General features: G+C 53.2%; 6 protein-coding genes across 7 annotated transcripts in view; 2 read left to right on the top strand and 4 right to left on the bottom strand.

Moving 5' to 3' along the window:
* Window positions 1–314: 314 nt before the first annotated feature.
* Window positions 315–1,429, bottom strand: hmx3b (H6 family homeobox 3b). The gene is made up of 2 exons (XM_068754648.1): window positions 1,150–1,429; window positions 315–904 (listed from the first exon to the last, which is right to left on the bottom strand). Exons 1-2 carry the CDS (start codon window positions 1,427–1,429, stop codon window positions 315–317), a joined length of 870 nt encoding a protein of 289 aa, XP_068610749.1.
* A 1,871-nt stretch (window positions 1,430–3,300) lies between these two features.
* Window positions 3,301–5,952, bottom strand: acadsb (acyl-CoA dehydrogenase short/branched chain). Its single transcript, XM_068754585.1, has 11 exons — window positions 5,920–5,952; window positions 5,494–5,647; window positions 5,320–5,420; window positions 5,043–5,249; window positions 4,788–4,958; window positions 4,585–4,710; window positions 4,408–4,500; window positions 4,074–4,163; window positions 3,845–3,982; window positions 3,679–3,778; window positions 3,301–3,523 (listed from the first exon to the last, which is right to left on the bottom strand). The coding sequence occupies exons 1-11, from the start codon at window positions 5,950–5,952 to the stop codon at window positions 3,447–3,449; spliced, it is 1,290 nt and encodes a 429-aa protein (XP_068610686.1). The 3' UTR covers window positions 3,301–3,446.
* A 288-nt stretch (window positions 5,953–6,240) lies between these two features.
* Window positions 6,241–7,948, top strand: LOC137909820 (zinc finger protein Pegasus-like). Its single transcript, XM_068754245.1, has 4 exons — window positions 6,241–6,356; window positions 6,533–6,675; window positions 6,754–6,942; window positions 7,053–7,948. The coding sequence occupies exons 2-4, from the start codon at window positions 6,540–6,542 to the stop codon at window positions 7,916–7,918; spliced, it is 1,191 nt and encodes a 396-aa protein (XP_068610346.1). The 5' UTR covers window positions 6,241–6,356; window positions 6,533–6,539; the 3' UTR covers window positions 7,919–7,948.
* Window positions 7,949–8,095: 147 nt separating this feature from the next.
* On the bottom strand, window positions 8,096–9,819 carry LOC137909821 (L-seryl-tRNA(Sec) kinase). Of its 2 annotated transcripts, none has more exons than XM_068754246.1 (6): window positions 9,553–9,819; window positions 9,108–9,333; window positions 8,826–9,027; window positions 8,677–8,752; window positions 8,500–8,593; window positions 8,096–8,419 (listed from the first exon to the last, which is right to left on the bottom strand). In XM_068754246.1, exons 1-6 carry the CDS (start codon window positions 9,778–9,780, stop codon window positions 8,214–8,216), a joined length of 1,032 nt encoding a protein of 343 aa, XP_068610347.1. In that variant the 5' UTR covers window positions 9,781–9,819; the 3' UTR covers window positions 8,096–8,213. The 2 variants fall into 2 exon arrangements, with proteins under 2 accessions (XP_068610347.1, XP_068610348.1); XM_068754247.1 differs by having other exon boundaries at window positions 9,571–9,818.
* A 125-nt stretch (window positions 9,820–9,944) lies between these two features.
* Window positions 9,945–16,358, bottom strand: adam9b (ADAM metallopeptidase domain 9b). The gene is made up of 22 exons (XM_068754809.1): window positions 16,301–16,358; window positions 15,937–16,022; window positions 15,783–15,859; window positions 15,631–15,709; window positions 15,472–15,548; window positions 15,115–15,295; window positions 14,954–15,016; window positions 14,798–14,869; window positions 14,541–14,710; window positions 14,340–14,430; window positions 13,898–14,028; window positions 13,083–13,254; window positions 12,675–12,764; window positions 12,303–12,492; window positions 12,016–12,127; window positions 11,703–11,883; window positions 11,410–11,496; window positions 11,233–11,338; window positions 11,013–11,133; window positions 10,855–10,921; window positions 10,709–10,746; window positions 9,945–10,622 (listed from the first exon to the last, which is right to left on the bottom strand). The coding sequence occupies exons 1-22, from the start codon at window positions 16,356–16,358 to the stop codon at window positions 10,517–10,519; spliced, it is 2,355 nt and encodes a 784-aa protein (XP_068610910.1). The 3' UTR covers window positions 9,945–10,516.
* A 640-nt stretch (window positions 16,359–16,998) lies between these two features.
* LOC137910369 (poly(ADP-ribose) glycohydrolase-like) overlaps window positions 16,999–20,811 on the top strand; it is a 4,124-nt gene continuing 311 nt past the window's right edge. The window contains exons 1-7 of the mRNA XM_068754807.1: window positions 16,999–17,018; window positions 17,689–17,772; window positions 17,879–17,967; window positions 18,046–18,974; window positions 19,260–19,382; window positions 19,493–19,579; window positions 19,817–19,891. Coding sequence (XP_068610908.1) covers window positions 17,880–17,967; window positions 18,046–18,974; window positions 19,260–19,382; window positions 19,493–19,579; window positions 19,817–19,891 — 1,302 coding nt within the window. The 5' untranslated portion in view covers window positions 16,999–17,018; window positions 17,689–17,772; window position 17,879. The remainder of the gene's footprint in view (window positions 17,019–17,688; window positions 17,773–17,878; window positions 17,968–18,045; window positions 18,975–19,259; window positions 19,383–19,492; window positions 19,580–19,816; window positions 19,892–20,811) is intronic.

Here is a 20,811-nt window from a genome sequence, read left to right as displayed (position 1 = left end):
CATTTTGCTAAACACTTACACAAATTTATGTTTAATATACAAATGAAAAACAAGCTTTTTAAAGTTGAATACATTAAAGTATATTTACACATTTTCCAGCATAGAACAATTTCACCACCAATAATAATAATAATAATAATAATAATAATAATGAACCTGTTTAATATTATTTTTTCGCTTGTCTCAGTAGGATAAATATTGATAATAATAATAATAATAATCATTTGTTCGTGATCTATAAAACATACAAAATGTGTTTCTTTTCAGTGACGGTCACTCTTGTTCAGAAGCATGTCCAGCTCGCGGTGCCGGTGCTAAACGGGCCTCAGCAGCGGCACCGGGTGGGAGTAGTACATGCGCTGAGGAAAGGCCACGAGCGACTGGCTCCCCGGTGAGTGCGCGGCGCGGCCCGCGGCCGTGTCCGGGGCTCCGTTCTCGTGGTAAAGAATGGGAACCCGCACAATCCTCTGCGCCGTCGTGTGGCTCAGGCTCGCCGCCTCCAGCTCCGCGGCCAGCTGCCTCTTCCACTTATTCCTCCGGTTCTGGAACCAGATCTTCACCTGCGTCTCGGTCAGGCGCAGGGACGCGGCCAGGCCCGCCCTCTCCGAGCTGCTCAGGTAGCGCTTTACGTCGAAGGTGGACTCCAGCTGGAACACTTGGCTCCGGGAGAACACCGTGCGCGTCTTCTTCTTCCGGCAGTGCTTCCCGTCGGGATCCGTCTCTCCCGTTTTCCCGCTCCAGTCGTCCTCCCGGTCTTCTTTCTTTGGTTCTTCCGAGTCGCTTTCCTCCAGCGCGATGTCGTCATCGGCGCTTTCCTCTTTGGCATCTTGGTCATTCTTTTGGGGGTCCGGGGAGCGCGTCTCTGGCGCCGGGGACGCTTCTCTCAGACTGACCTTCTCAGGCCCTGCAGAAAAAGGAAACCAGTGCTCAGTTAGAATAAAACAAATAAAATAAAAAAAGATCTGCAGTGATAGTGACCGGTTTATTCTGGATATTCCGGCCGAAGGTGGATTACGGATTCTCTTTTTAATAAAATGTCGATTTATACGATAATAAATCCGGATATATTACATATTAAATCCTACATTATCCACTAATGTCATAAAAAAGAATAACCAAATTAAGGCTTTAAAAAACAAAACCATTTACCTCCGGTCCTCACATGCGTCCCGAGCGCGTACGGGTACCACCAGGTGGACGCGCGATCCAAATACTGCGCCGATAGTCCAATTCTGTGCGTGGACAAGTCGAACCGAGGGAACGACAGTTCACCGACCCGGGAGAAGAAGCTGCCTCCGAACGCTCCTTTGGGCGAGCCGAAGAAGCTTTTTGGTTTTGCCGGCTTGTCTTCGATGTTCAGCAAGTTCTTGATGGAGAACGGCGAGTCTTTGGCGGGTTGGCGGGTCTCCTGCGCGTCGGAGTCGGCCATCGCACCCGGTCACTGCCCGGTGAGGATCAACCATCAAAAGTGAGCGGGCGAAAGAAAACGCGGATGGGCTCGTTTGAACGTTCAAGTTAAAACTACACGAGAGAGAGAGAGAGAGAGAGAGAGAGAGAGAGAAAGAGGAGTGGAAGCCGCCTCCAGCTCCAGAGATCACGGAGTCAAACTTGCGCTGCAGGATGGTAATGATGAAGAATAAAACGCGCTCGGGCTCTGCTATTGGGCAGGTGAGGGGGCTGTGACGGGAACGGCTCCAAAGAACCCCCCCCCCCCCCCCCCTTTATAATCCAATTAAATCAAAGGAGAAAATGTCTCTTTTGAGGGCGCGCACGAATCGCAATCATCTGTCAGTTAATTGAATAAATGGTCCGGAAAATTATTTACACCTCAAGCTGCAAGCGGAGTAGCTTTGGCACAAATATTACGCACGTTTTACGCACCGATGTCCGCTAAAGACGAGACAAGGAACAATACTTAAATCGGACAAAACTCCACTTTGTGTTACTTTTATTTCTATTGCAAAGATAACGAGTTTCAAGCTGACCTGCTAGATCAACCTGCCGTATTCATCTTTCAAACTCAACCTGTGTGCGCAACCGGAAAGAAATACGCACCGTGCGTTTCTCCTGCACCGGAGCTCATTGACTTCAGTGCGATTTAATTAGTCCTGAGATTCTACAGGCAGCCATCAAACGGAATACTTACCGTGGGGGGGGGGGGGGGGGGCATCAGGTGATTTACGGCAAGACGGTCCCGTTAAAGATCACAATAAGCCCTGCGCGTTATATGAACTCATCGTTATTCTATTTGTGTGCGTAATGAGACATTTATACGATCAAGTGCGATGAGATTAGATAAAGACACGGGAGGAACAGGTGGGAGTTCCTGAAGCTCAAGATAAACACACACAAATTATTTATAAAGATTTAGATGCTTTTGTTTTTATTAATTCATTCCCCAAATGAAAAGAACATACAGAATATAAAGTCCCTCTTTATCTCGAAGCAGATGCAGAGAGAGAGAGAATCAAACCAATTGAATTTGCTCACCCTACACTTTTGGCTCATGGCGCGCTCTCCATCGCTAAAGGACAACACTGTGTTTTGTGAAAAGCTACTTGAACCCCCGAGTAATTAGAGGTCTCATAGCTGCGTTAACGACGACGGGGGGGGGGGGGGTCTGTTTTCCATCAGATTAACTTCATCAGGCACAAAAGACACAATGAGTCGGAGGAGAAAAACTATTGATGATGCAGACGCGGGTTTATTTTAATAATGAAGTCTGCTCTGCTGAGCTCCATCCTGGAAGCAGTCTGCCTCGGGTTAGGGCTCAATCGGAACAGGATTAATATCTATAATAGACTCAGAATATTCGCTCCAGATCCAGAGGAAGCAGCACTAAAACGCAGATAACAGGGCGTCAATAAAGGGATGACGATGAAACGTTACAGACACCAGAGATACAATTAATTAAACCGACATTTCCAGGACTTTCATCTGAATGAAATGAAATTAAACGTTATTATTTTGATTATATTCTGTTTATCGGAGGCTTTTATTCTATCGGAAAGTGGATTTTGAAGATAATTACGTCTCGTCATTTAAAACGATTGACTAAAACTAAAACGCCCACAAACTGCTCTCGCGTCTTTAAGGTGCGCAAAAACTCGGGACGCAATTCGTCTTTATCAAATGGAAGACAAGAAGTGCGCGCAGGCGGCAGGAAACGTCATCAACCTCACCGGGGAAATGACCAGTAAATAGAAAACATCATCAGATGCGTTTACAGTCACGGCAGGAGAATGCTGCCATCTAGCGGCCATACGTCAGCACGACACGGCTGAAGAAAGACCGACAGCTGAGGACATTTATTGATTTTGAAACATCCCGTTTAACAGATCATTTCATGGTACAGCGATAAATCATTTATTTGAATCGACACCGATTTGATCCTACGGCCAGGATCCGTGATGGGAGGAGGAGCTTCTGGCTCTGGTCACATGACCTCAGAGGTCATACTCCTTATCAATGTACTTGGCCATAGTGGACAGCTGCACGTTTGTGGTTCCCTCATAAATGGTACCTGCACATGGAGAAAAAAGCACTAGAATTAATCATTGGTTCACCGGGGGGGGGGGGTTCCTACAGAGTCCGATTACAGCCGGCGCCATCAGTGCGGCTGTCTCCGCCCCCTCTGGACCAATCACAGCCCCGAACATCCACATGTGCTCCGCTCACCGATCTTACAGTCCCTGTAGTATTTCTCTATCGGGTAGTCTTTGGTGAAGCCGACTCCTCCCATCCATTCGATGCATTTAGACGTGGTCAGGGTCGCGACCTGAGGAAGATAAACTGTAGGATCACACCGACGGACGGAGGGACGGGCAGAACCCGACGCGCTCACCTCCGAGCTGAAGTATTTAGCCATGCAGGCCTCCTTGATGAACGGCCGGCCCGCCTGCTGCAGGCGAGCGGCGTTGTACGTCAGCAGCCGGGCCGCTTCGATCTGCGTCGCCACGTGAGCTATCTGGTGCTGCATGCCCTGCGAAACGAAGGGTCGCGGCCCGGCGTCAGGGAATCGAGCCGACAACCCCGAACGCGTCCGCAGACCGAGGTCCGATCCCGACGCTCACCTGGAAGTCGAAGACGCGTTTCCCAAACTGCATTCTCTGTCTGGTGTAAGGAACGGCGTTGTCAAAGCAACCCTGCGCCAGTCCAAGCATCTGTCACGCACACGCGCACACACACACGCACACACACACACACACACACACACACGCACACACGCACACACACACGCACACACACACACACACTGGGTTAGCAATACGATTGATTAAGAAATAAAGCTGCCGTCGTTCAGATGCTATAAACATTTAGGACGTCCAATGGGGAAGCACCAGCGTTAGGATGGGCCAATCGGCCGCAGGCGACCTCATCTCGCCAGCCGACACCTGCAGGGCTCACCTGAGCGGCGATTCCAATCCTGCCCTCATTCAACATTCCGATGGCGTACTTGTACCCGTGTCCGACTTGTCCCAAAACGTTCTTCTCTGGCACCTGCAGCGAAGAACAGGAAGCGAGTGAAGGTCACAAGCAGGCGGAGCTTCTCATTGGTCCGGCACAACGGAGGCGCGGCCGCACCTTGACGTTGTCGAAGTTGAGCGGGCAGGTGGACGAGGCTCGCAGGCCGAGCTTGTTCTCCTTCTTGCAGATCTGGAGCCCCTCCGTGTCCCGGTCCAGGATGAAGCAGGTGATGCCTCTGTACCCCTGCCAGGTGAAGAGTCCACCGCCGTCACGCGACGAGGTCGCCACGGCAACGGTCGCACGGACGGAACGGCGCTCACCGCAGACGGGTCCACGTTGGCCATCACCAGGAAGACGCCCGCCTGCTCCGCGTTGCTGATCCACATCTTGGATCCGTTGATGACGTAATAATCCTTCTGCTTGTCGGCGCGGGTCTTCAGCGAGAAGGCGTCGCTGCCGGACTCGGCTTCGGAGAGGCAGAAGCTCCCGATCTTCGGGAAACGACATCAACACGGCAGCCGTTAGCGCCGTTAGCGTAGCTCAGCGAAGCCGAGCCCGCGGGAGAAACGGCTCACCGTGTCGGTGGCGAGCCGGCCGAGGTAGCGCTCCTTCTGAGCCGGCGTGCCCAGGTTAGCGACGAGCGTGTTGATCAGCGTGTTCTGGATGTCGCAGAGCACGGCCACCGAGGGGTCCACCTTCGCCAGCTCCTCGATGACCAGGATGGAGGAGAAGAAGGAGGCGCCCGTCCCGCCGTACTCCGGGTCAATCTCGATCCCCATGAGCTGTGAAAGAAAGGGGCGTCGCCCACCTGGCCGCAGTCACACACCTGAGATCTGCACTGAGGTCACTTACACCCTGCTCAAAGAGAGACTTGATGACGTCCTCGTCCATCGTAGAACTTTCGTCCATCTTGGACACAAACGGCGCGATGCGCTCCCGTGCGTATTTCTGCACTGCAGGGAGAGAAACAGACGTGAGAGGACACCTTTGGGGGCTGAACCGCACGCTACCTGGAAGGCCTCGCACCTGTTTCTCTCATCATGCTCTCCTCCTCCGAGAACGTCTGAAGGGGGGGGAAGGCGACCGGACCGGCTGCCCGCTCCGAGGTCTCGGCGGGGGCGCCTTTGCTGGACAGGCCCCTCCATCCGAACCGGCGCGGTCGACAGATCTGCCTGCAAGACTAAAAGCAGGGTTAAACTGCACCGTGTGCCTCGCTGAGTACACTGTTTGGGTTTTATTCAACCAGTAATTCCATCACTTCTTCGTTTGTTATTCTTTTTGAGTTCTTCTTCACTGTCTAGACTTGTTCGGTCTATAATAAACAGCTTCTAATATTCCGATCCGCGCAACACAAATGAACAAAACGCTCCTCTCCGGTAGTTTAAGACGCCATTTTCCTTCATCCCTGCAACATTTTCTTATTTAAATCTACAAACATACGTCCAGACTCACCTTAGTAAACATCCTAGCAATGGGGGTCGCCATGTTTGTTTGATAATACGTACTGCTGATGCTGCCTTCAAGGAAGTCGGACGTTGTGGAATCCTGAATTCCATCTGACTGAGCGAAACCTAGTAGTTGTTTTTATGCTAAGCTATTATTTTTACCGTGCGGTGATTACATGTAAAGGACATAAAAGATCTTATTGGCACCGTAGCCATAATAATCTGAGTCCTTATTAGCTAAATGTAGATTTTATATGCGATGTTTGAGGGGCGAGATTTATTCCAACAACCTTGAACGCACCATTTGCGTCAGACTGACGTTTAGGGGAGAAAATACAGAATCACCTCCTTTTGACGTCTTAAACCGCTTGGTTTATTATTTTTATTTATTTTCGGCTATTATCACGTCTATTCCTGTCAGCGATGTCACTTAGAACCTGAGAGGTGAGTTACGAGGCGTGGCGTTAGCTATTTGTTATTAGAAAACTACCCAAAATGTCTGTGCGCGTCGAGCTAGCGCGGCTAGCGCACAGGCTGGCGCACAGGCTAGCTAGCCAGGCCGTTGCCCGTTGACGGGAGCGATGGCGCTGACTCGTCGCCGCCTGGTCTCATCTCCACAGGAGGAAAATGGAAGATGTGAAAACCGAGCCTGTGGACTTCGTGAGGGAATTTCAAGAATACCTAACCCAGCAAACCCAGCACGTCAACATGATCTCTGGGTCCGTTTACGGAGAAAAGGAGTCCGGGGGGCCTTTTCAAGCAGGTAGGATGGGATGGAGGGGGGGGTGACGTCACGCATTAGCACATCTTTAATGAATGCAGACTGTGCGCTTGGCTCCAGTTGCCCTCAGGAGCGCAGAGGACGGCCCGGAGCCCCCGTCCGTGGAGGTGAGCCTGTCGATGGAGGAGGGCCCCGACGCGCAGGTGGAGAGCCTGGAGAGGACCTGCGATGGGAAGTACAGGTGTAGCTACTGCAGCTACGCTAACAAGGGCATGGCGCGCCTGATCGAGCACACCCGCATCCACACAGGTGAGAGCCCCAAAGGTGCCTCTCGTCCGGTTACTGCCTTGCTAAACGGCGGCTAGCATCAGCGTTTCAACCGCATTCATTTCCCATTTCCCATTTGCCCCCCCCCCCAGGAGAAAAGCCCCATCGCTGCCAGCTGTGCCCGTTCGCGTCCGCCTACGAGCGCCACCTGGAGGCCCACATGCGCTCGCACACGGGAGAGAAGCCGTACAAGTGCGACCTCTGCGCCTTCCGCTGCAGCGACCGCAGCAACCTGTCGCACCACCGCCGCCGCCGCCACAAGCCGCCGCCCGCCAGGGTGACCCGCTCCGCGTTCGCCACCAAGAGGATCCTGAACTCCCTGCAGAAGCGGCCGGGCGCGCTGGGCTTCGGCAGGCGACCGCCCGTGAGCTTAACCCCGCCCCCCGCCGTGGGACCGCCGGAGACCGATTACCTGGACGACTTGTCTCAGAAGATTCGCCGCCACTTGGACGGCGGCGAGCACAAGACGCGTTCCAGGGCGGATGAGGGTCACGCTCGCAGCAGAGGCGCCGTTGGCCCGACGCTCGGCAACCCTCTGGACCAGCTGTCGGCGCTCGCCGGCCAGCTGGCCGACCTTCATCCGACGCCGGACGGGGAGCCGTCGGAGCAGCCCATCGTCATCGAGCAGGTCTTCAGCGAGCACGCGGTGCGTTCAAGGAGCGTGCGAAGCTTCCCACTTAAAGACTCGCCCCCCTCAGCCCCCGGGGGCGGCAGCCCGGCGCCCGACCTCGGCTTCGGGAGCAACACGCTGACCAACAGCCAGCCGAGCACGCCGGACCCGCAGCTCCTGCATCAATGTCAGCACTGCGACGTCCACTTCCTGGATAACATCCTCTACACCATACACATGGGTTGCCACGGTTACGAGCACCCGTTCCAGTGCAATATCTGCGGCCACCTGTGCGGCGACCGGTACGACTTCGCGTGCCACTTCGCCCGCGGGCAACACAGGAAGTGATTCCGGCCGTTCTCACCGACGCGCACGGGTCGTCTCACGCCAACTCTGGGACCGCCCACTTTCACGGGTCGCCTCACCCCAACTCTGGGACCGCCCACTTTATAGAAACTTCAAAGGAGAGCCTTTCGCACGGCGCCGGATCTCGTTCAGTATTAGAAATGAGGAAAGCGTTACAAGGACAGCGATGAAGCTTTTATTTTCGCCGCCGCCGCGGCGTGCACGTCGTGCACGGCGGCGTGACAAGCTGAAGCGCATTCCAGGAAACCGCCATTAAATGTGAAACAAAGAACAAGCTTCAAGTCCGTTTCTTTTCGCTCGTGATCCTCGACAGGATTTCCTTCGTCTGGCGGTCGAAAGCGTCCGCCGCTCGTCCGACGTCGTCTTCCCGACGGACGGATGCGTCCCGGAGCAGCCGTCGCCGCAGTCCCTGAAGAAACGCCGCTTTGGACTCGTTCAGCTCCGCCGCCAGCCGCCTCAGATCCTCGGGCGGAACCGGGATTTCTGGAGCCGAGGTGGGAAACGGCCGATCGTCACGCCAGAAAGCGAACGAGCGGAACGTGGCGGCGACGCCGGCGACTGACCTCGGGCCGCCTTCACGGCGTCGGATACGAGCCGTCGGCAGGCCCGGTCGGCCTGGTGGACGGCGCTGGCGGCGCACGCGAGGCGGCCGGCCTCCTGCAACGATCCAGAAATAACTCCTCCTCCTGCAGCTGCTTTGTTTAAAAACCAACCGTCTGGTCCGAGCCACGCCCCCGCACCGTTCGCTCGGCGTTGTCCTCAAGCGGGCTCGGCGGGTCGCTCAGCGCCGACGAGATCAACGCCATCACCTCCTGGCTGAGACAGACGGAAGCGGCAGGTTAGCGACCGCTTTAAGGGCGGGGACTAAATCGACCCCGCCGCGGCTTACGCGTGGCGCTCGGGGGAGCCGCCGGAGGCGTCGAGGGGAACGCTGTTCTTCTCCCACGCGTTCTTCCGAGGGTTGGGCGGCTCCAGACGCGTCGCCATCTCCAGCACCACGCCGGCGGGAACGGGCTCGCACCTGCGCCGGTTCCTGCTCACGCAGGCGTCCGGGTCGCAGCGCAGGTACACCTGGCAGAAGCCCAGCGCGTCTGCAAAGGGGAACGTCGGCGTGAGGTCCACGCCACGGCTGGAACGGGAACGTCCGCCGCGAGAGGGGAACGCTCTTTACGCTTTCTCGCAAGCTGGAAAACTTCATATCTCATGCTGGCGTAGTAGAAGTTGTCGTCCAGCAGGAGGAGGAGCGGCGCCCGGTCGGCGGCGGGCGGCAGCAGGGGTCCGAGGCTCCGCTCCCACGCCGCCCCGCTGATCCGCGGCTCGGCCGGGACGCCGCGTCCCTCCAGGAAGTCGTCGACGCGCTGCAGAACGGCCCGTCTGTGCAGCTTCCAGTCGGTGTGCTGGAAACAGGAAGGAAGAGGATCCCATAGTACGGAGGAAACGGCTAAGATTCCTCAGGATCAAAGCAGCTAAGCTTCAGCATATTGCGTCATACCTGGGGGAACAGCTGATGTTGCGTATTTATAAAATAAAACACGCTGTTATTCTCACGTTATCCCACCGGCGGATGTTCATCTAGTTTATCTCACACAGAAATCTACAATAATTTTCTAATACACGTCTATTGATGACGTCACCAGTTCTCCCGAGCCGCCACCGTCCTCCGCCTCTCTGGTCTGAAAGGCGTCCTCCGGGATCAGGTCGTCGTAGGAAAGCACGGCGGCTCTCCAGCCGCGCCGTGACGCGGCGCCGCGCACCTCGCGCGCCAGCGTGGACTTCCCCGCAGCAGGAAGCCCGCAGAGGACGCACAGGCAGCCCGCAGGCCGGCCGGCGGCCTCCGCTGCCATCGACCGCCGGGCAGCAGCTAGCCCTAACGCTAGCGCCGCCCGAGTTCCGGGAGACGGCGAACGTAACTTCCTGCTAACCTCCTTTCAAAATAAGATACCCGTAATAATTTAATTCTGCCCCTAGTACAGAATTATTAGTCAGAAACTCGTAACACAGTATGGAATCCATTCCCAGGCACATTTTTATTACACTTAATGCAATTTAAAATGTTTAAAACAGAGTGAAACTTATACGTTCATTTATTCATCCCTCATCTTAACCGCTTTGTCCGTTAGCGGGTCGCGGTAATCCCTGGACAAGCCGCCAGTTCATCACAGGGCCACACACAGACAGACAATCATTCACACACACACACAACTAAGGACAATTTGTTGGAGCTACTTTGCCTAATTTTCAAGTTTTCTGGTGGTTGGGAGAACCCGGAGAACCCGGAGAGAACATGCAAACTCCTCACAGAGAGGCCCCAAGTTGGATTTGCCCCACCGCCACCGTGCTGCTCCGTCCAGTAAGCGACATAAATTATATTATCATAAATACTTCCATCTATCGGCTCCATCCACCACCAAGTTATTACAGTTCACCCCAAAAAAAAAGTGCTGGCATCAAGTAACAGTAATCTGATTGTTTTTTTTCCTTCTGCTTTAAAGTAGTTCCTGCATATAGTGTCAACCCGGAGCAAACCTGGAACGTTCCCAGAACAACTGGAAATATTTAGCAAAAAGAGAAACGGATTGATCAGATGGCTGCTTTGGGCTGGATTGGTCTGGGCGCTCCCGGACCCTGTTTGGGAGGCGCGAATGTGTGCTTTGGGACCGCATTCCAGTCGTGAGCGGCTCCATGCCTGAAACAGACAGACGGACATGAAGCCGAGACGAAGACGAAGACAAAGTGCACTGAAAACGTTTAAAGAGTGACGTGCGCTCATACCCAGAGGTTGGATGTGAGACAGCAGGGGGGTAGCCAGGCTGGAATCAGACAGAAGCTTTAATCCTCAACCAGGTTAGATGTGCACCCCCCCCCCCCCCCCCCCCACCCCCCCATCTGCATCTCCCGTGAAAAATACAAATATTCACCCTCTCCGGTGGAATCTGCGGCGGCGGCGGAACATTTCTGCCGTATACATCCTGGGCATTCCTCGACCTATGAAAGCAAGAAAGACAATAAATCAGAATAAAACTCTGGAACCTTTAAAATATCCATCAGCGCGTCCTCGGCCTGAGGCGACGCCTACTTGTATCGGCACGGGTCCAGAGACTCTCTATTGAAGATGAAGAGCAGCACAAGGATGAGGACGATCAGAACCGGGACCCCCAACAGGAAGCCGATCAACAGGCCGTTCCTGAGCGAGTGGTCTGAGGCAGAACGAGGTCGTGTGAGTAGTACAGTAGTAGTAGTACAGTAGTACAGTAGTACAGCCGCGCCAGTTACAAACGGTAACCATTTAAACCCACCAATCGTAGCGGGACCGCTGTCGATGCTGCCGCCTCGCCCCGACACGTTGCAGAAGGGCGGGGCCCATTCGTCCTGGCAGTGGCAGCGCCCTTCGTTGTTACACACCTGCGAGCAAAGGTATATTCAGACCGAGTCTTTATTGGCTGTAAGGCGAGAAACGGTAACGGACGTCTCACCCCTCGGTCGTTGCAGCTGACCCGGGCATCGCAGTCCAAGTCGGGCAGCAGAAGGGAAGCGTTCACGCACTGGAAGTCGATGCAGGTCTGAGAGGGAACGTTCAAATGTAATCAGATCCAGAGTGGCGAAACTGAATCAAACGAGTCCGGCAGCTTTTGTGTCCTGCAGGTTCCATCCCAACCAGGAAGAAAGCAAACACGGACACGGATCACGCTCCGGTGGAGCTGGTGAGTCACGAGGTGTCAAATGTACTCGGACTCCGTTCTCTCTGGTTCTGCAGAGGCCCGTTTACCTTCCCTGCGTCGCAGGGGCTGCCGGGGTTCACGTAGGCCGGATCGATCACGTCGGTGCCCAGGTTGAAATCCGCGTTGACACAATTCGACCCGTCGATTGTCTGGACGCTGATCTGAGCGCCTTCTGGGGTGGTGCTGAGGTCCACGTCGGTGCACTGGATCTTCCCACACATGGCGTTGCTGCGGAGACGGTTCAGAGTTACTTCCTGCAGTTCATCCTCAGGTACGTGAAGCTCATGCCTCTCGCTGCTGTGGGCGTAACCAGGTGGAACTCGACTTCCCATGGTTCCGCGGGTTCGCTGGAGTACTTACGCCACGCTGCATCTGATGAATCTTCCTCGGCCGTCCAGTCCACAGTTCCCAAATAAGGTTCCTTGCGTGTTTGTGTTCGTGAAGCAGATATCGTCGGCTTTTCTCGCCTCATCTGAGACAAAACGAGAACGACAAGAGAAGCGATTTCAGACCAACTTCCTCCCGGCAACACTTTGTGCTGGCCGAGTATTTTCAGTCGGAATCGGAAATGCCGTGCGTTCCACCCGACACGGGGCGGAACCCACGCACAGAAACAACGGCCCTGCGGCAGGCTCTTCTGGTCGCACCTGGTGCAAAGAGGTGTCGGCACTGGAAGTCGTACGTCTGGCATCGGCCCTCGTAGCAGTAGGCATCGAGGCAGGTGCGGCCATCCATCATGTAGAAGTCTTCTGGACAGGCCGCGGCGACGCCGTCACAGTATTCAGGTAGATCGCAGATGTCGACGTCTCTTCTGCACATCGCTCCGGCCACTCTGACCTACGATAAGCACGCATAGCGTTAGGTCCAACTTCCTTTTTGCTCTTTCAGAGTGAGGTTTCTTGAGAAGCCCTCCAATATTCGGCATCATTCTATAAATGAAGCCCAAACATCGTGGGAATAAGAAGAACAACCCATTGTCTTCGCCATAGTAGGAGATTTTAGCTCCGGCTGACACTCGCCTGGCAGTTTTGGCAGCACTCTCCCTGAGCGCAGGCCGACCCCGGCGTGAACATGCAGGTGGTTGCGTCGCAGCACGTGTTGTCGCACTCCTGCATGAAAACCAATCAGACATAACCAACAAAACATGTCTTTGAAGCTACCAGAATGCTTTTATTTTGAAATCAACTACAAGACGTTCTCTGCTGCTCCCGGTCTCAAAGGTTCATCCCAGGCCACACTTTGTTTACACGTAAACAAACGCCAGTGTAAATGTATCGGGGTATTATTTTACTTAATTGCTTCACGCTCTTTTAGTTTTGTTTGTAATCCTTTAATTACATTTGAAAAAAGCGACGTAAACAAACGCCGAATTGCAGGCGATCCATTTAATATAATCCCAATGCACGTTTGTGTGTGTTCTACTCCACCTCCGGTGTGCCGCAGTCGCACTGCTCCCCTTCATCCAGGCGGCCGTTGCCACATTCCGGGTTGCCCATAGCAACCACCGAGTTGGGCTGGTTCTTCAGACACTCGCCTCCTCCTCTGATGACCAGCCGCTCAAAGTCCCGAGCGCTGCAGGTGCTGAACTCAGGCGTGCCGCTGCAGAAAGCCAGGACACTTTAACAGAACGCTCCGGGGATCGGTTCCGGTGATCGGTTCCGGTGATCGGTTCCGGTGATCCGGCGACATGTGTTCCGCCCGGATTACCAGGACAACCAGCGTTAAAAATAAATACAACACAGCAGTTCAGGAAGAATTCACTTCCAGTCAAGCGCAGGATGCTGTGCGTGATGGAAGAAGAGCTGTTACCATGGTGACGACTACAGAGGATCCTAAATAAACAAACAATTCACTTTTTAGGATCTTGATGATGACAAACATAAAAATAAAGCTGCCGTCAACAATTGTTTTAAAGTTCATGACAGACTTGTTAAATTTATTTCATGCTGTGACGTGAACTTTTATCTAGATCAACATTTTTGAAATAGATTTACTTTATTGAAATATAATACTTTATAAATCTAACAGAGAATATAAATAGATTTACGGTAAATAATTTTAAATGAAGCGATGATTTAAATAGATAGCTCTAATGATTTTTTTTTATTATTATTTCACTCACTTAAAACTAAATAGTGTAAATTCCGTTCAACGATAATCTAGTTTAATCTCAGCGTGCGTCCCGACTGAAGGCTTGAAACCGCTGCTTCTGGATTGTGATGGTGATGAACGCTGCGCTCACCCGGCCGAGGCGCCCATGATGCACGACCGGCCGTCGCACGTGCAGCGCGTGTCGTCGTGATTCATGCCCAGGTTGTGGCCCATCTCGTGGGCGACCACGGTGGAGGCGAAGGCCAGATTGTTGCCTCTGAACTGCGGAGACACACCCAGCGCCTCAGTGCTCGCACTCTCCACGGGTTTAAACACGCGAGTTTCTAAAAAAAGGCATTTGCGTTTACGAGCAGGTGAATTCCAGAAGAGCTTCCTTCCTCGCATCGTGACTCAAAGTACAATGAAACTAAGTCGAAGCGAAGTTGCCTCGTCACGGCCCTCAAAGCAACCCGGTTCAAGTCCGACCCGTTTGACAGGTGGCGGTTAAACAGCCTGCTATGAATAATGCAGCCGCCTGTCAGACGGCCCGGGTGTCACATGGCGCTGGGAGCTAATGGGAGGGGGGGACTGACCACGTTGATGCCCCCGCCGTTCGCCACGGAGCAGACGGTGCCCACGAAGGCCACGCCCAACACGCCTCCTTGGAACGCCGTGGGCGTCCCACTGAGAAACAAGCGCAGCAAGAATTACACCTCAAATCTGTTCATCAGGCCAGCGAACGAACGAACGAATGAACGAATGAATGAACGAATGAACGATCGAACGCCGCTCACACGATGAGCTGCGCGACGTCGTTCCTGATCCGTGGCAGCAGAGACGTCCTCCTCCACCTCACGAAGCTGCCCAGCACCTGTCCCGCAGCGACGTCCACGCTGAAGGGATTGCCGTCCCTGAAGATGTCCAGACCCACCAGCACCACGCGGATGTTCAGCTGCCGGTAATACTGCAACGGAAAACGGAACGGCGAGGGCAGCAGGTTGAGGAAGCGGCGCCACGGCAACGACGGACACGCGGCGGCCCGGGAGCTCACCCCGTCCAGCAGGTTGGCCAGCTCCACCATTTCCTCTCGGACCGCCGTCTCGTTCGACCCCTTAAATACGTACTGCAGATGCAAACAAACACAAATGAGGACGACCCGACCTCAGTAGGAACACGACAAACACGACAAAGCGGCGAACACGCTCACCCGGTTATTGTCCACGACCAGCACCAGCTCGACGTACTTAGTCTGAGGCAAGTTGCGCTTCTTCTGTTGAAAGAGCAAACGGCGGTCGGTAAAAACGTCTCCTTGACCCCCCCCCCGCAGGTCACGCTAAATACTGGCGTTCGCGCAGCCAAGAAACAAACCCGCAGCGTGGGCACCAGGGAGCGGCCAGGCTCGAGGGGACCCCGCTGGGCGTCGTCCAGCAGCCCGCAGGTGACGGGCCCGGACTGGACGTCCTCCAGCAGGAACAGGATGTGCTCCTCGGCGGGAGACTGCGGCACAGGCTCCAGCCCGTACGTCTGGTTTCCCAGGAAGATCACACCCCTGCAGGAAAAGCAGCCGCCGGGAACAAACCACAAATGTGTCCAGGTGTGTCCAGGTGTGCCCAGAAAGCCAAATGTTCCTCCGGGGTTCTCCAAGAAAGTGATCGTTAAATTGGATAAAACAAAAGTGGAACAAATCAGCGCAATCCTGACGGGACACTTTACTGAAGTGCAAACCTGAGTCCGGCGCAGGTGCTGAGCGCTACCGCCGACCCCTCGTACCCCTCCACCTCGCCGTGGTAGTAGCAATGTACCTGCGGAAGGAGACCCCGCATGGCTTCAGGTCCGAATGTCGGGGCGGGCCTTACAAGCCAGGCTGAGGACGTTTCGACTCACGTGAGGTTTGGGACGCGAAGAGGTGTGGCCTCCTGTGGCATCGTGTGAATACTGAATAAATTCTGGGTGTAAAAAGTCTCTGAAAAGAAGAAAGAGAGGAAAAAAACATGGAAAATTACGCCTGAAGAATTCTGGCTAACGCTAATGCATACCTGTTCTTTTTCAGGTGGAGGACGTGCTTCCTGCCGTTTATGAGGAGGGTATAAGACACCGTCTCAGGTCCATCTTTCTGCATCGGGTAAAAAACCCAAATATATTAAGTAAAACATTTATTTAAAAAGATTATTAGTCTAGATAATTCCCTACCTCTTCTGACTGTCTATCGATGCGAATGGCTTCAGGAACGACAACGGAATACTTGGAGAGTTCCGACGTGAGCCCACCTAAAGGGTCTGGAAAAGGTGAATACACAGAGCGACTGTAAATACAACTGTGTGCGTGCGTGCGTGTGTGTGTTTTCTTTTACAGGATGCAATGCAGAATGATTAATTCGATCAAAAAGAAAAAAAAGGCCTATTTATTTAAAGGTTTTGTAGTCATAAAATCAAATGAAACAAGGAAACTCCCAAGCAGGAAACTAAGAAGCCGTCCGATCCGCGTCTTTGTCGCGCGTGACAGAGACAGAGCATCATAAAGAATATGCGCGTGACCCGCATCAGCTGATTCTCACCTGCGCTGTCAGTCCGAGAAACGAAAAACGTGAACAAAACAAGGTAAAATAAATACATTTTGACCACGGCGCTGGTTATCTCCCCATCAAGTGTGCTGTCATCGAATTTACTGCGTCTGCGCTTCTTCCTACAGGTGAGGTGTTTCCAAGTGGGCGTGGCTAGGAACAGGTACACGCAGGAACGTATGACGGTAAATGGTTAAGGATGGGTTCCAGAGACAGTCCCTCATAAACCCGTCACGCAAAAGGTAAATCACGAGTCACCTTTATTTATACACTTTATTTCCGACAGGTTAACTATATCAAGTGGATGACCTTCTATTCATAAGGGAAATATCGCGAGAGGTGAGATTTGGCTGCGACTGGACTAGAATTTCTTGTTCTTCTGCATAACAGAAAGTCATGACGCGCTCGAGTAGAATTTGATAACCCCATATTATGTTTCCGCCACCTTTGTAAAAATAAAATACAAATAAATTCAACTCGGAAAACAGTCCGGATATCCTGATTTGTGGCCGTATCAATACCAAATCATGAAGTTCGATGAGACTAATTGTTAATATCAATTACGACACATCTATTTCAAACACTGGCAGCTTCTAAGAGTGCAAATTTATCCCATAAATTAGTTAAATGCCACGTCACGAGCAAAGCATGAAATCTCGCGATATGTAAGTTCAGACGTCATCACGCGGAAGTGTTGTGGAATTGAGCAGCGGTACTGTTTTGGTTTTGTAATGGTCAATGCAATAAAAGCATACATTTGTACATTTTAACGTTAATCAAAGTTAAATATATTCTGATCAAGCACTTTGTAATATTCTTGGCATAAATTATCCCGACGATGTGTTCGAAAATATTTAATCAAGCTTTTGTTTGGACATCCCGATGTAGCATTGGTCCAACGCTAGTTAGCAAGCAAGCTAATGTTAGCGCATGAACTGCGGTTTGGGTTTACAGTCGGTCTGTCGCTAGACATCAAATGTTGAGTAAAAACACAACGTAGTTTGCTGTTCCATTGCTAGCCACCGAGCTAATAGCGTAAAGCTAACCCTACGTGCTCATACAGCACGCGAGATAGCCCGTTAGCATCGTGTCTTAGCTAGCCACCGAGCTAATAGCGTAAAGCTAACCCTACGTGCTCATACAGCACGCGAGATAGTCCGTTAGCATCGTGTCTTAGCTAGCCACCGAGCTAATGGCGTAAAGCTAACCCTACGTGCTCATACAGCACGCGAGATAGCCCGTTAGCATCGTGTCTTAGCTAGCCACCGAGCTAATGGCGTAAAGCTAACCCTACGTGCTCATACAGCACGCGAGATAGCCCGTTAGCATCGTGTTTCAGCGCTCTGTTGTGTGCCGGCTCAGACTGCGTCTCACTTTGTCAGAATCGCTCGACTGCTGAAGAAAGGGAAACCGGGATGGACTCCAGCGAGTAGCGCCTCGCTCGTTGTTTCGGCTCCGCTTCTACTGTGAGTGTGCCCTTTGATGCCCTTTGATGTCTCTTCATGTTGAACGTGCCGAGACGCTCGTTCATCTCAAACCGAAGCGTCTACGTTTATTGTGTTCCTCTCGTAGGATGGCGGCGCTGGCAGACTTCGAACCGTTACCCAAGAGACTAAAGGTTGAGGCCAGCGCCGGAGCGTCCCGTCCGTCCTCCCCCCGAGGTACCCGCATGTCGGGTTGTTGTTCTCACCAACAGCGGGCCCATCTTTGTGAATCGTTGTGTTCCTTCGTTTCCGCAGCCTCGTCTCCACGCATCCAAAGGAAAGAGGATGAGACCGTAGACGGGAGGCGAAGCGGCACGGCGACCGGGACGGACGTCCGCCCGAAGGCCGGGGCACATGGCCTGAAGATGAAGATGAAGGTTTACCAGAAAGAAATGGACCCAAGACAGCAACGGAAGCTGAGAGCCACTCTGGACCAATGGCTGGTGAAGCCCCCGAACCCCCCCAGCGCGGACGGAGCGCGCCGACCGCAGGAGGACGTCGACATGACCGAGGACAGCGGAATCCAGAGCAGCTCGTCTCAGTTTGTGGACTCCAAACAAGTTGAGGAACCTCCGGTCTCGGACTCGGATGAAGAAACCCAACCTTTGACCCCACGAGACGCGGAGGAAGACGCGGAGGAAGACGCGGAGGAAGACGCGGAGGAAGACGTGGAGGAAGACGTGGAGGAAGACGTGGAGGAAGACGCGGAGGAAGACGTGGAGGAAGACGTGGAGGAAGACGTGGAGGAAGACGTGGAGGGAGACGTGGAGGGAGACGTGGAGGAAGACGTGGAGGAAGACGTGGAGGGAGACGTGGAGGAAGACGTGGAGGGAGACGTGGAGGAAGACGTGGAGGGAGACGTGGAGGAAGACGTGGAGGGAGACGGCGCAGTGTCAGCGGCCTCTGAGGAGAAGCAGCATCGAGGGACAAACCCAGAACGCTCCGAGGGACTCGTTCAGCGCGGCACCAAAATCACGGACTTCTTCTCGGGGGCCTCGTCGTCGGGTTTTCCTCGGAGACGATCCGGGCCAGGTGGGCTTCCGGAGGAACGGGCCCGGGGAGCGGCCCCCCCTGATGTGAAATGGCTCGGGACGCCCATCAACGAGCTGAGGAGGAGGCCCGAGTGCGGCGGAGCGCTCCCTCCTCTGAAGGCCGTCCCAGGCCGGCACGCCGTGATGATACGGGTTCGAGCAGTTCTGTCTTTGATCTGGGGAGGAATTCTGCTTGATCGGGTCGTCGTCTCTGCAGGTTTCCATGCAAAGACGACGAACCTGCGAACAGAAGTACATGTGTGGTCGTTATAAAGCTGCGTTTACATATTTCATCTTTAGTTTGTACATTTAGAAAATGCATCCAGTGTGATTTGTGATCCGATGATTGTTCTTTGATTTTCTCACACACACACACACACACACACATACAAATATTTGAATAACAGTTTGATGAAATGAATCTGCTCCCTTCGGCAGACGGACCTCCTCCAGGATGGCGGCGCTCCCGTTCCTTGTCCTGCTGGATTCCTGGACGCTTGGGACGACGTCCACGTGAAGATGCCCTGCTCGAGTTACAACCTTTTTCCCGTGGAAGACGAGGTAATGCAAAAAAACAAACGCCGTATGGACTACCTTATCTTTGGGAGTTCTTCAACAGGTGATGGAGCCTCTTCAGTAAGACATCTGTCCCCCCCCCCCCCCCCCCATAGGAAACAAGAGAACGGCAAGTTAAAAGTCGATGGGAGCTGATAAAGGAAACTCTAAGCAAGAAATTAACAAGTCATTCAGAGCTGAAGGTAAGTTTCACATCTGCATACTTCAATTCCAAAAAACTTTATTCAACCTTGCTTCAATTGGCCTGCAGCTGTTATTACCTGATGGCGCCAAAAGGTGGCGCCATCGACCCAGAAACTGAGTTATGCTGTCGCGTTTAGACTGATCGCACTATATTTATGGAAAAGAAAATTACAAATCAGATGAATTTTGCTTCTCAATTCTTAATAGTGCATTTTATTTTTGTATTTTTGTTACAGAATGCAATATTGAAATACAACGCCTCAAACGCCAGGAAATGGGACTTCACAGCGTTCCAGCTGTACTGCACCGAGGTAAATAGCCGAAATCTTTTTCTCTTTGGATCGCTGCCACGCGGACAAACCGACACAGACGGACGCGCCGGTGGAGGATGTTGAAATGTAACCTGTGGACTAACGAACCATCGACGGTCCAATCAGGAAGCGGGGGGGGGGGGGGGGGGGGGGGGGGCAACGGGAGTGCAGATGGCTCATTAGTGACGGAGTTCTCCTCCATGCAGATGTTTCCTCTGAACACGGCGTTCCGCTGAGATTCGGCTCGGCGGGATGTGAACGGGAATCAATGGACGGCCGACGGATCGATGGATCTGATTGGGTGTTCAGTTCAGCAGCTACTCGCTTATATAAAGTCAAACATCTCTTATGCCTGACATTTTCAAATTCGATTTCCAGAATTGGGTGACGTCGTATCGATTGAGTGGATCTATTATTGTTGCCGGCTGCCATCAGCTGGCTTCTGATTGGTCGGCCTGGAAGGCTCCCCGATGCCGGGAGTCGCCACAGTCGTGCACGTTTTATCCTTCGTGCGTGAGATTCGTGCCTTTGAGTGAATCTCCTCTGTGCTCCGGTTATAAAGCGCCATTTTACAGCCCTTATTTATGTTCGTTTTTTTAAATTACTTTATGAGATCAGTCGTTTTCTTTACCAACGGGGCCGGCAGCTGGGCGGACATCCATCGTCTGTTGTCGTGAGGCGCTGGGCTTCGTCCTGTTGGGGGGGGGGGTCAGGAAGGGCTGCGGCGCTGTCCCGCTCATGAAAGGGAATATTCCGTCCAGACCGGAGCGTCTCTGGCAGGACGGATCCGAGTGGACAGGAATGTCTTGGAGTGACGGGCCAGACGCCTTCATTGAATATTCATGAGGACACACACGCACACACACGCACGCACACACACACACGCACGCACACGCACACACGCACACCTCACGAATGAC

Source organism: Brachionichthys hirsutus, chromosome 21 (assembly GCF_040956055.1).
Source record: "Brachionichthys hirsutus isolate HB-005 chromosome 21, CSIRO-AGI_Bhir_v1, whole genome shotgun sequence".
NCBI lineage: Eukaryota > Metazoa > Chordata > Actinopteri > Lophiiformes > Brachionichthyidae > Brachionichthys > Brachionichthys hirsutus.
The sequence above is the reverse complement of the archived record's forward strand: the minus strand, read 5'-3'. Positions and strand labels throughout refer to the sequence as shown.